This window comes from Mobula hypostoma, chromosome 9, assembly GCF_963921235.1.
Source record: "Mobula hypostoma chromosome 9, sMobHyp1.1, whole genome shotgun sequence".
Taxonomy (NCBI): domain Eukaryota; kingdom Metazoa; phylum Chordata; class Chondrichthyes; order Myliobatiformes; family Myliobatidae; genus Mobula; species Mobula hypostoma.
The window spans coordinates 146,303,085-146,317,387 of NC_086105.1; the positions used below are offsets into that span (position 1 = coordinate 146,303,085).

Genomic DNA, 14,303 nt, shown 5'->3' on the forward strand with positions numbered 1-14,303 from the left:
GAAGCTCACCACACAGCAACGAGATTCACCCCCCCCCAATTCCCCCAAACACAACTGAGTTTTTGACATCCAATCAGCTGATTGAAAAGTATACACAGGCCAAGCATTGAGGATTCCACTATCAACAGAGCAGTGACAAGATCTTCTCACATGGTGATGAAAAGTTTGCAAGAAAATTGCCAAGATCAGATTACAACTCAACCCAACTAAATTTCACCCTGGTTAACTAGACTAGGCATCATGCCCTTTAAGATAACTGGGTGACAGTCAGGAAGGGGAAGGGGTTAATAAACCCCCTCACGGGTATATCACTTTGGATACTTTTTTTTGGATGGGGGTTGACCCGACAGAGGAAAGTTAGTGGTCAGGTCTCTGGCACTCTGACTCAGACGGGTAAGGGAGGGGTGGAAAGTAGAGACACGCTGCAGTGATAGGGGATTCGTTACTTAGGGGAACAGAGAGGATGTTTTGTGGGTGAGAATGAGATTCCCAGATGGAATGTTGCCCCCTGGGTGCCAGGGTCCAGATATGTCTGATTCTTAAGCATGAGGGTCAACAGCCAGAAGTTATGGTCCATGCACGTACCGAAGATATGGGTTGATCATGGAGCAGAGTCCTGAGTTGCATTTATTTTAATGCAAGAAGTATTGTAGGAAAGGCGGATGATAGTGCTGAAGATGAGGTAGCTGGTTTACAAACAGAGGCAATGTGTAGTGAGGAGAAGCCACTGATAAGACAAAAATCACAGTCAACAAGATGAGCTGCAACATAAAAGGAAGATAAAATCAAAGGCAAATTCAGTAATGAAGTTGTTATACTTGAATGCATGCATTATACAGAATAAGGTAGATGAACTTGTAGCACAAATGCAGATTGGCATGTATGAAGTTGTACGCATCACTGAATCATGGCTGAAAGATTATAAATGGGAGCTTGAAGTCCAAGAATACACATTATATCAAAAAGAATAGGCAGGACGGCACAGTTGCTCTGCTGGCAAAAAACGAAATCAAATCATTAGAAAGAGTGGATGGACATAGGGTTGGAAGGTGTTGAATCATTATGGATCGGGCTAAGGAACTGCAAAGGTAAAAAGACCCTGATGGGGGTTGTATACAGAACCCCAAACAGCAGTAAGGACGTGGCCTACAAATTACAACGGGAGATAGAAAATGTATGCCAAAAGGGCAATGTTACAATAGTCATTGGGGATTTCAATATGCAGGTAGATTGGGAAAATCAGTTTGGTGCTGGATTCCAAGAGAAGGGATTTCTAGAATGCCTACAAGATAGTTTTTTTTATATAAAGAGCAGCTCAGGGTTGAGCCCACTAGGAGATCAGCTATTCTGGACTGGGTGCTGTGCAGTGAACCAGAATTGATTAGAGAGCTTAAGGTAAAACAACCCTAAGGAAAGTGATCATAACATGATCAAATTCACCCTGAAATTTGAGAAGCCAGAGTCAGATGCATCAGTATCACAGTGGAACAAGGCAATTACAGAGGCATGAGAGGAGTTAGCCAGAATTGATTGGAAAAGACTGGCATGTAACAGCAGAACAGCAATAGCTGGAATTTCTGGTAGGAATTTGGAAGGCACAAGATACACATCCCAAACAGGAATTAGTATTCGAAAGGCAAGATGACACAACCATGGCTAACAAGAGAAGTCAAAGCCAATATTAAAACCAAAGAGAGGGCTAATAATAGAGCAAATTAGTGGGAAGTTAAGAGGATTGGAAGCTTAAAAACAGAAGGCAACTAAACAAATCATTAAGGTATAGATGGAATACAAAAGGACGCTAGCCAATAACATTAACGAGGATACTCAGTTTCTTCAGATACAAAGTGTAAAAGAGAGGCAAGAGTGGACATCGGACCACTGGAAATCGATGCTGGAGAGGTAGTAATGAGGGATAGGGAAATGGCAGATGGACTAAATAAGCATTTTGCATCAGTTTTCATTATTGAAAACATAAGCAGTATAATGGAAGTTCCAAGTGTTAGGTGTCATGAAGTCAGTGAATTTACTATTATGAGAGAAGGTTCTTGGGAAACTGAAAGGCCTGATGGTAAATAAGATAGTCACCTGGTATACATCCCAGGATTCTGAAAGAGGTGGCTGAAGAGATTGTGGAAGCATTGGTAATGATCTTTCAAGAATCACTAGATTCTCGAATGGTTCTGAAAGACTGGAAAATTGTAAAATGTCACTCCACTCTTCAAGAGGCAGAAGAAAGGAAACTACAGGCCAGTTAGGCTGACCTCAGTGGTTGGGAAGATGCTGGAGTAGATCATCAGGGATGAGGTCTCATGGTACTTGAAGGCACATGATAAAATGTGCCATAGTCAGCATGGTTTCCTCAAGGGGAAAATCTTGCCTGACCAAACTGTTGGAATTCTTTGAAGAAATAACAAGCAGGGTAGACAAAGAATAAATCAGTTGATGTTTGTGCACTTGGATTTTCAGAAGACCTCTGACAAGGTGCCACATAAGGCTACTTAAGCTACGAGCCCATGGTATTACAGGGAAGATTCTAGCATGGATAAAGCAGTGGCTGATTGGCAGGAGGCAAAGGGGCGGGGGGGGGGGGCTTTTCTAGTTGGCTGCCGGTGACTAGTGGTGTTCCAAGGGGGTCTGTGTTGGGACTGATTCTTTACGTTAAATGTTAATGATTTGGATGAAGGAATCGATGGCTTTGTTACAAAGTTTACAGACCATATCAAGATAGATGGAGGGACAGGTAGTTTTGAGGAAGTAGAGGGGCTACAGAAGGAGTAAGACAGATTAGGAGAATGGGCAAATAAATAGCAGATGGAATAGTGTCGGGAAGTGTACGGTCATGCACTTGGGTGGAAGAAATGAAAGGGTTGACCATTTTCTAAATGGAGAGAAAACACAAAACTGAGGTGCAAAGGGACTTGGGAGTCCTCCTGCAGAATTCATTTGCAGGTTGAATCTGTGGTGAGAAGGTAAATGTGATGTTAGCATTTATTTCAAGAGGACTAGAATATAAAAGCAAGGATGTAATGGTGAGACTTTGTAAAGCACTGGTGAGGCCTCACTTGAAGCATTGCGAGTAGTTTTGGGCCCCTTATCTCAGAAAGGATGTGCTGAAACTAGAGGGGGTTCAAACGGGGTTCATGAAAATGATTCCAGGATTGAATGGTTTGTCATATGAAGAGCATTTGATGGCTCTGGACCTGTATTCAATAGAATTCAGAAGAATGAGGGATGACCTAATTGAACCCTTTTCAATGGTGAAAGAAAGGCCTTAATATAGTGGATGTAGCGAGAATATTTCTTACGGTGGCAGAGTTTAAGACCAGAGGACACAGCCTCAGAATAGAGGGGCGTCCATTTAGAACAAAGATGTGGCATTTCTTCAGCCAGAGAGTGGCAAATCTGTGGAATTCTTTGTCACAGGCAGCAGTGGACACCAAGTCTGTATGTATATTTAAGGAAGAAGTTGACAGATTATTGCCCTCTACAAAGGCAATACTGATATTCCAGTGACACTGTGTACGATGTAAATAGGCAAAGCCTGAAAAACCACCATGCAAGGGAATTTTTTTAAAAATCTGAACTCGCTTCCCCATATTTCCACAGATGACCACAAGATATGACACATTCAAGGCTGAACAAACTAAACTGCTCTCGACAACAGTTTATAGACAAGCTTTATGTCACATGTACATCAAAACACATAGTAAATGATCACAGTGAGGATGTGCTGGGGGCAGCCCAGTGTCACCATAGCTTATCCATAACCTAACCCTAGCCCACGTCTTTGAAATGTGTGAGGAAATTGGAGCAGCTGGACAAAATCCATGTGGTTACAAAGAGAACGTACAAACTCCTTAGAGGTGGGGACTGAACCCTGACTGGTGATCATTGCCACCGTAAAGGGTTGTGCTAACTGCTAATCTCAGTTGGGCAGGCAGGCCCCATTCGTGGTGTTCCCCCAGCAATATTTATCTCTTCAGATTCCAAATCCCCACTTTTAGGCTTTGGATACACAGACAACTGGGATATTCAAAACAATCACTAATTTCTCAGGGGCAAAATATTCGAACTGGGCAGGGAAGTTGAGATACAGACACAACAGGTGGTGAGGGGAAGATATCACTCTACCAAAAGAGTGTAAGGTGCTAGCCTGCAGTTCATCCTTGAGCACCTGCTTACCACCCCCCCACCTCTCCATGGTCGTATGAGTAGTTGGTGCATAGCACCACTGATACAAGGCAGACAATCTCTGAAGAGAACTGATAATGGCTGGGGTCACCCATCTTGTAAAGGCACTGCCCGAAAGGTGGCAGTGACAAACTACTTCTGAAGAAAATTTTGCGAAGGACAATCATGGTCTTGAGACTGTGATTGCCCATGTCATATGACATGGCACATAATGACGACGACGACGACAAGCAATAAACCCTCCCCCCCCACCTAGTGACTGTCTGCCTTGACTGCACTTTTCTGTAATTGTGACATTTTATTCTGCTGAGGGAACTCAGTTGGTCAGGTAGTTTCTATGGAGGGGAATAAACAGTCCACATTTTGGGCCAAGACCCTTCATTAGGACTGCATTGTTATTTTTCCCTTGTACTACCTCAATAACACTGATGTGATAAAGTGATCTGTATTAACAAGATATAAAACCCCTGCTACGACAATAAACCAATTTATCTTTTTTTTATGCCTTCACTTTATATACCAGCCATCTTTTCTTTACACACACAGACCCGATGCAGGGTCTCTTGGCCACACATTAACCAGCCCTTTGCTACCACAGATGCTGCCTGACCTATTGAGTTCTTCCAGCAGTTTATTTTTTGCTCCAGATTTTAACATCTGCAATCTTATCTGGCTCTGAAAATGACTACAAAAAAGCTGAGTTATAGATGTCCTTTCATGTACATCCCTAGTACATGCATGCATATTGAATTGAATTGACTTTATTCCTTACACCCTTTACATACACAAGTAAAAATCTTCACGTTACTTCTCCATCCAAATGTGCAATCATAATAAATTATAATTTATAATAAATAGAATAATGTAACATAGAAATACACTTAATCAGCGTGAGTTAATCAGTCCGATGCCTGGTGGAAGGAGCCTGTTGGTCCCGGCTTTTATGCTACAGTACCACTTCATGGATGGTAGCAGCTGGAATAGATTGTGGTTGGGGTGACTCGGATCCCCAGTAATCCTTCGGGCCCTTTTTTCACACCTGTCTTTGCAAATGCCCTGATGCGCTGGGCTGTCCGCACCACTCTCTGCAGAATCCTGCGATTAAGGGAGGTACAATTCCCATACCAGGCAGTGAAGCAGCCAGTCAGGATGCTCCCTTTGTGCCCCTCTAGAAAGCTCTTATGATTCAAGGACCCATACCAAACTTCAACCATCTGAGGTGAAAGAGTCACTGTTGTGCCTTTTTCACTACACAGCTGGTGTGTACAGACCACGTGAGGTCCTAGGTGATGTGGATGCCGAGGAACTTGAAGCTGCTCACCCTCTCAACCCCAGATCCATTGATGTTAATAGGGGTTAGCCCATCTCCATTCCTCCTGTAATCCACAACCAGCTCCTTTGTTTTTGCGACACTGAGGGAGAAGTTGTCTTGACATCACTGTGTCAGAGAGAAGACTTCTTCCCTGTAAATCACCTCTTTATTGTTTGAGGTTAGGCCAATCAATGTAGTGTCATTGGCATATTTAATTAGCAGATTAAAGCTGTGGGTGGCTACACCGTCATGGGTGTACAGGGAGTAAAGGAAGCGACATAGCACACAGCCCTGAGGGGCTCCTGTGTTGAGAGTCAGAGGGGAGGAGGTGAGGGAGCCCAATCTTACCACCTGCCGGTGATCCGACGGGAACGCCAGCATCTAGCTGCTCAAGGAAGGGTCAAGGTCTCTGAACTTCCTGTCAATCCTGGATGAAATTATGGTGTTGAATGCTGACCTGTTTAACCCAAATCCTCCTACACTTCAGTATGAGCCTTTTTATTGGCCCATAGATCTGGACAGGAGGTCAGAACAAACACAATAGCATAGCAGTTAAGCAAATTTGGACAGATACAGAATGGGAAAAGTTAAGATATTGACCGTATCAGAATCAGGTTTAATATCACTAGCATGTCATGAAATTTGTAATTTTGCTGCAGCAGTACATTGTAATTTATAGTTTTTATTACTGTGTATTGCAGGTATATATAAAAAAGTAAATTTGTGCAAAAAGGGGAGAATCCTAAGTGCTCCATGGGTTCATTGTCCATCTTAAGCATGGGATGGCATGGTAGCACAGTGGTTAGTGTAACGCTTCACAGTGTGAGCTGCAAGATCAGGGTTCAATTCCCAGCGCTGTAAGGAGTTTCTAAATTCTCCCCACGACTATGTGGGTTTTCCCCAGGTGCTTCAGATTCCTCCCACATTCCAAAGACACGCGAGTTAGGGTTAGTAAGTTGTGGACATGTTCTCCTGGCACCAGAAGCATGGTGAAACCTGGGTTTGCCCCACCACATCTCACACTGCGCTGGTCTTAACATAAAAAACGTGCATTTTACTCGAGTTTCGATGTATATGTGATAAATAAAGCAACTCAAATTTTTAAAAATCCCTCCAAGAACAGCCTCCTTAATTTGTGCCAAGTTGAATCTGGACTGGTGCCAGAATCAGGTTTAATATCACCAGCACATGCTATGAAACTTCCGTGTTTTGCAGCAGCAGAGCAATACATAATGTACACAATAAATTACAATAAAAATATTTTTTTAAATGTTCTGCAAAAAGAGCAAAAGTACTGAGACAGTATTCGTGGACTGTTCAGAAATCTGATGGTGAAGGGGAGATGCGAGGTTGCATTATTAGCCAGAACAGTTGTTGGTTATTAAAGGGTTCAGTCTGCTGAATAGCCTTTGACCTTGTGCTTCTGGATAAAGAAAATGGGAAACAGTTGAACATTCATGTAAATGATCTACTGAAATGCAAGCAGATCTGAAGACAACAAGTTCCATCCCACTCATTTAGAAAAACTTGGTGGATCCACACAAAATATTGGAGGAACTCAGCATCCACAGAAAGGAATAAAGAGTTGATGTTTTGGGCCAGGACCCTTCTGAAACGTTGGGGCAGGTCCATAAGACCATAAGATATAGGAGCAGAAGTAGGCCATGCAGCCCATCGAGTCTGCTCTGCCATTCAATCATGGGCTGATCCATTTCTTCCAGTCATCCCCACTCCCCTGCCTTCTCCCCATACCCTTCGATGCCCTGGCTAATCAAGAACCTATCTATCTCTGCCTTAAGTACACCCAATGACTCCACAGCCTCTCATGGCTACAAATTTCACAGATTTACCACCCTCTGACTAAAGTAATTTCTCCGCACCTCAGTTCTAAAAGGACGTCCTTCAATCCTGAAGTCGTGCCCTCTTGTCCTAGACTCCCCTACTAAAATAAAAATAACTTTGCCCTATCTAATCTGCTCAGGCCTTTTAACATTCGGAATGTTTCTATGAGATCCCCCCTCATTCTCCTGAACTCCAGGGAATACAGCCCAAGAGCTGCCAGACGTTCCTCATATGGTAACCCTTTCATTCCCGGAATCATTCTCATAAATCTTCTCTGAACCCTCTCCAATGTCAGTATATCCTTTCTAAAATAAGGAGTCCAAAACTGCACACAATACTCCAAGTGTGGTCTCACGAGTGCCTTATACAGCCTCAACATCACATCCTTGCTCTTATATTCTATACCTCTAGAAATACGCCAGCATTGCATTCGCCGTCTTCACCACCAACTCAACCTGGAGGTTAACCTTTAGGGTATCCTGCACAAGGTCTCGCAAGTCCCTTTGCACCTCTGCGTTCTGAATTCTCTCCCCATCTAAATAATAGTCTGCCTGTTTATTTCTTCCACCAAAGTGCATGACCATACAGTTCCCAATATTGTATTTCATTTGCTACTTCTTTGCCCATTCCCCTAAACTATCCAAATCTCTCTGAAGACTGTTTTCTCAACAATACCCACTACTCCACCCATCTTTGTATCATCAGCAAATGATATCGGTGGGCTGGGAGATCTGGACCATATACATGCATATTCTGCGTTGTATTTTTACTAGTTTTCTCTACGTCTAAGGATGGGGCCACAAAACTGCTGTGTCGCCTAGCGGGCATCATGGCTGGTCGTCATATTTGCAGGCTGGGGGTGGGGTCTGGACTATATACACATGCATAATCTGCAGCACTGTACTCATTTTTTAAAACTGACATTCTATATGGGCTTGATGATTGTATGAACGAGCACTGGGCATCAGGCCACAGTGTCACGTGGAGGGAGGTTGGGTGTGCACATCAGGATTTTTTCTTGTGTGTGACTGTTGGTAATGTGTTTTAGCACCTTGACCCCCATAGCAATGCTGTCTCGTTTAGCTGTATTCATGAATGGTTGAGTGACAATTAAGCTATTCATTTCCACATGCTCTCTGATCTGCTGAGTTCATCCAGTATTTTGTGTGCACGTACTCTGGATTTCTTGTGCTGTGGTAATGGACTGTAATCCATTGTTTCTGTAGTTTCACCCAGACAACCCAAAGTTCCAACACTCTACACAATGATTAAAACAAGGGGGATGGTTAAAAACAAAGTTGATTTGGAATCAGTTACTTCAGCATTCGTATCAGTAGTCCATTCATACCACTTCCTCAGAACACTCCATTCAGTTCCTCTGTAGGTCAAACTCCTCTCCAATATGCTCTTTCTCTTTCAATTACCACATAAAAGTACAACGCAGAATATGCATGTATCCAATAGTGGAGTCCAGGACCAGAGGGCAAAGCTTCAGAACAGAAGAGGAATTTCTTTCGCCAGAGAGTGGTGAATCTATGGAATGCATTGCCACAGATGGCTGTGGAGTCCAAGTCATTGGGTATATTTAAGGTGGCAAAGGTTATAGGGAAAAAGACAGGAGAAATGGGTTGGCAGGGATAATGAATCGACCATGATGAAATGAGCAGTAGACTCAATAGACCACTGGTCCTCTCCTCGGACCCATCACACCCAGAGTTTTTAAATGCTCGAATTAGGTCCCAGTACTCAACCCTTACACCAATGGAAACTTCTCAGCTTATTTAAATCAATGGAGTAAGAACACTACAACACAGAAACAAGCCCATCAGATTTATATTACCCTGCGTAGTCCCATCAACCCACACCTAGACCACAGCTGGCCATACCTCTCCCATCCATGTACATAACCAAACTATTCTTAAATGTTGCAATCAAACCTATATCTACCACATGTACCGGCAGCTCGTTCCACACTCACACCACCCTCAGGTTCCCCTTAAATATTTCATCTTTCACCCTTAACCCACGTCCTCACACAAACTCAGAGGAAACAGCCTGCATTATCTTATCTATACCCCTCAATCAAATCAAATCTCCCTCATTCTCCCAAGCTCCAAGGAATAAAGTCTGATCTATTCGACCTTTCTCTAACTCACGTCCTCATGTCCCAGCAACATTTTCTCTGCATTCTTTCAATCTTATTGCTATCTTTCCTGTAGGAAAGTGCCCAGAACTGCACACTCCAAATTTGGCCTCACTCATGATTTATCGAACTTTAACATAACATCCCAACTCCTTTACTAAGGACTTTGATTTATGAAGGCCAATGTGCATTTACAACCCTGTGTTATGGATCAGTGTTCCCATATCCCTTTGTTCTACTGCACTCCTGTACCCTACCGTTCACTGTGCAAGTCCTAGCCTCGTTTGTCCTCCAGTGCAACACTTCAGTTGTCTGCATTAAATTCCAGCACCATTTTTCAGCCCATTTTCCCAGCTGGTCCAGATCCCGCTGCAAGTTTTGATAGCCATCCTCGTTATCTATATCCAAATCCTGTCTCATCCGCAAAATGATTATGTACCATTTATGCACTCTTGCGTTTTGCTCCAGTCTAACTCTGTAGCTGAGATTCCTTATCCAAGAGCCAGCATCATACCACCACTGGGGGGAGAGAGAAAAAAAATAAAGAGGCCTGCACATTCACCCCATTTGCCCAACATAAACCAGAACTGACTTCTAGAATCATTCAAGGGAGGATAGAGGAAATAAATGTCTCCAGTCCCCAGTGGTCAAAGGAGTTTGCAGGAAAGTAAAATGTATTAACAGTAAAGCAGCAGAAGCAGGTGAGGAGCTGAAAATACTCAAGACTATGCAACATCTGCAAGATTGGGCTTTTAGGTCAATAACCTCAATAATGCTGAGTGTGAAATTCAGGAGTAATTATCATCTACTTGGGATTTTCAGTGAAGAAACTTCACAATGAATCTTAATGTGGCAAACATCTTTTATAAAATTTGAAAAGTTAACATGCAACGAAAATAATTATTTTTCCTTTAAAAGTCAAAGTTGCCAACAAAGCATGGCCACAACACACTAACACTAAAGTACACCTTTGTATTTAAAGCGCATATTTAAAACTTTAAAACTAGTGCTATATAACAGAATGTGCTCATTTAGTAATTAGTTGTGTATAGCTGGAGACTTAAATTTTAACTCCTTGTGGAAGTTTATTTTTAAATTATTCATGTATACATCACCATACATCTTACGATTCATTTTCTTGCAGACATTTACAGGAAGATAAAGAAATATGATAGAAATTATGAAAAATATAGACAAAGACCAAAAGACAACAAATTGTGCCAATAAATACTGAGAACACGAGCTGTGGAGTCCTTACAAGGGAGTCTGTAGGTTATTGAATCAGTTTGGAGTTGAGGTGAATGAAGTTATCCGCGCTGGTTCAAGAGCCTGATGGTTGCAGAGTAATAACTATTCCTGAACATAGTGGTGTGGAACCCAAGACTACTGAGCCTCCTGCCTGATGGGTAGTAGCAAGGAGAGGACGTGGCCTGGATGATGGATGCTGCTTTCTTGTGGCAGCACTCCCTGTAAATGTGCTCAATGGTGTGGAGGACTTTGCCTGTGATGGACTGGGCTGTATCCACCACTTTTTGCAGACTTTTCCATTCATGAGTAATGGTGTTTCCATACCAGACTGTGATGCAACTAGTCAGGATACTCTCCACTGTGCATCTATAGAAGTTTGTCAACGTTTTGGTGACATGCCAAATCTCATTCCCCTAGTGGGCTCAACCACAAAATGCTCTTTAAAAAAGCCACCTACTTCATAGTCACTCTGCAAATTCTCTCTTGAGATCCAGCACTAACCTGACTTTCCCCAATCTACCTGCATACTGAAATCCCCCTTGACCATCACAACATTGCTCTTTTTTACATTTGTAGCCCACATCCTGGTTACTGTTTGGAGGCCTGTATACAACTCTCATCGGGGTCTTTTTACACTTTGCAGTTTCTAAACTCTACCCACAAGGATTCTACATCTTCCAATCAACTTTCTAAGAAATTGATTTCTTTTTTTAACCACAGCAACGTCATCACCCTCTAACAACCTGCCTGTCCTTTCAATACAATGTGTATCCTTGGATGTTAAGCTCCCAACTATGGTTCTTTTTTCAGCCATGACTCTGTGACGCCCAGATCATACCTGCCAATCTCCTACTCTGTACAAGACCTACCTTATTCTGTATACTGCATATATTTAAGTATATCACCTTCAGTCCTGTGTTCATCATCCTTTGATTTTAGCCCCATTACTCCTCATCTCATCCCACTGATTACAAATTTGCCCCATCATCTGCCTGTCTTTCCTCAGTCTCATTACACACTAGTTACATAACAACTGCCCCATCCTCAGTCACATCACTCTGGCTCCCATCCCCCTGCCAAATTAGGTTAAACCCTCCCCAGCAGCTCTAGCAAACCTGCCCACAAGGATATTGGTCCCCCTTGGATTCAGTACAATCCATTCTTTTTGTTCGGGTCATACCTTCTCCAGGAGTATATTAAGGAATAAAATCTCCAGTGCCATGTTTAAGGAGTTTGTAGGAAAGTAAAATGCTTTAAACAGGTGAGCAGTGGATTCAGTGAAGTTGAGCTGAAAATACAGCATTTGCAGAGGGGAAGATCAGGCCTCTAGGTCAATAATCGCAGCTGCATTGACATGCAGCTCAAATTTCAGAGTAAATGATCAACTATTAAGGATTTTCAGTGAACCAGGACTACCAGACTCAAATAGTCACTTTCGCCAAGCGGTAAGGCTGATCAACAACTCCCCAACTAACTCGACCCTCACCAACCCCCATCACTACCACTACTTTATCATTTCCCATCAGTCACCTTGTGTACAGATACTCCTGGGCCTACCGTCACTTTATTAAAGTATGATGTACGTATACAAACTAAATAATAAAAAAAGCACAAGTAAAATTGTAAAAATATATATAAAATAAATAAATAAGCAATGGGGTGTGAAGAGGAGGAGGGGCATTAACGGAAGTTAGAGAAGTCAATGTTCATGCCATCAGGTTGGAGGCTAACTGGATAGGATATAAGGTGTTGTTCCTCCAACCTGAGTGTGGCTTCATCTTTACAGTAGAGGAGGCCGTGGATAGACATATCAGAATGGGAATGGGATGTGGAATTAAAATGTGTGGCCACTGGGAGATCCTGCTTTCTCTGGCGGACAGAGCGTAGGTGTTCAGCGAAACAGTCTCAGTCTCCCAGCCTGCCTCAGGTCTCGTCAATATATAGAAGGCCACACCGGGAGCGCCGGACACAGTATATCACACCAGCCGACTCACAGGTGAAGTGTCACCTCACCTGGAAGGACTGTCTGGGCCCTGAATGGTGGTGAGGGAGGAAGTGCAAGGGCATGTGTAGCACTTGTTCCGCTTAAAAGGATAAGTGATGGGAGGGAGATCAGTGGAAAGGGATGGGGTGGACGAATGGACAAGGGAGTCGCGTAGGAAGCGATCCCTGCGGAAAGCGGGGGGGGGGGAAGAAGAGGGAAAGATGTGCTTGGTGGTGGGATCCCATTGGAAGTGGCAGAAGTTACTGAGAATTATATGTTGGACCCAGAGGCTGGTGGGGTGGCAGGTTAGGACAAGGGGAGCCCTATTCCTAGCAGGGTGACGGGAGGATGGGGTGAGAGCAGAGTTGATGGTGGAGGAAGGGAAGCCGCTTTCTTTAAAAAAAGATATCTCCTTCGCCCTGGAATAAAAATCCTCATCCTGAGAGCAGATGCAGCAGAGACAGAGGAATTGCAAGAAGGGGATGGCATTTTTGCAATAGACAGGGTGGGATGAGGAATAGTCCAGGTAGCTGTGAGAGTCCGTAGGCTTATAGTAGACATCAGTAGATAAGCTGTCTCCAGAGAAAGAGACAGAAAGATCTGGAAAGGGGAGGTGTCGGAAATGGACCTGGTAAGCTTGAGGGCAGGGTGAAAGTTCGAGGCAAAGTTATGAAGTCAACGAGCTCAGCATGTGTGCAGGAAGCAGTGCCAATGCAGTCATCGATGTAGCGAAGGAAAAGTGGAGGACAGATACCAGAATAGGCTTGGAACATGGATTGTTCCACAAAGCCAATGAAAAGGTAGGCATAGCTGGGACCCACATGGGCGCCCATGGCTACATCTTCAGTTTGGAGGAAGTGGGAGGAGCCAAAGGAGAAATTGTTAACAGTAAGGATTAATTCCACTAGATGGAGGAGAGTGGTGGTAAAGGGGAACTGGTTTCTCTCTCTTTTTTCTCCCTCTGTCCCTCTCACTATAACTCCTTGCCTCCTCTCCACCCTCCAGGCTCCCCTCCCCCCCTTCTCTTTCTCCCCAGGCTTCCCATCCTTCCCATCCCATGATCCTCTCCCTTCTCCAGCTCCTAGATCCACCCCTCCCCTCCTATAATTTCGAATCTCCCCCTCCCCCTCCCATTTTCAAATCTCTTACTAGCTCTTCTTTCAGTAAATCCTGACGAAGGGTCCCAGCCTGAAACGTCGACTGTTACCTCTTCTTATAGATGCTGCCTGGCCTGCTGCATTCACCAGCATTTTTTGTGTGTGTTGCTTGAATTTCCAGCAGCTGCAGATTTCCTCATTTCCACAAAATTGTGTTATCTTATGATTTTTTTTCTGTGCTACATCGGATCCAGAGTAACAATTATTTCATTCTTTACACTTGTGTACCCGGAAATGACACTAAACAATCTTGAACTTGAAGAAACTTCTTAAAGAACCTCAGTGAGTGCACTTTAATGCCGCGAACAGCTTCTATACAGAAACTTAGAGCTAACATGCAATTAAAATTAACATGCGCCCTTTAAAAGGCCCAGTAAAAGCAGTCATCAGATCACTGGGTGAGGCACAGAGAGTTTGATGTGC

General features: G+C 43.4%; 1 protein-coding gene across 2 annotated transcripts in view; it reads right to left on the bottom strand.

Annotated features, from left to right (window-relative positions):
* bri3 (brain protein I3) overlaps positions 1–14,303 on the bottom strand; it is a 43,854-nt gene that overhangs the window by 13,093 nt on the left and 16,458 nt on the right. Inside the window, exon 3 of one of the 2 annotated variants that reach the window (XM_063059368.1) lies at positions 586–727. The exons of the other annotated variant lie outside the window; for it this stretch is intronic. Within the exon in view, the coding sequence (XP_062915438.1) occupies positions 628–727 (100 nt within the window). The 3' untranslated portion in view covers positions 586–627. The remainder of the gene's footprint in view (positions 1–585; positions 728–14,303) is intronic. 2 annotated transcript variants of the gene reach the window in all.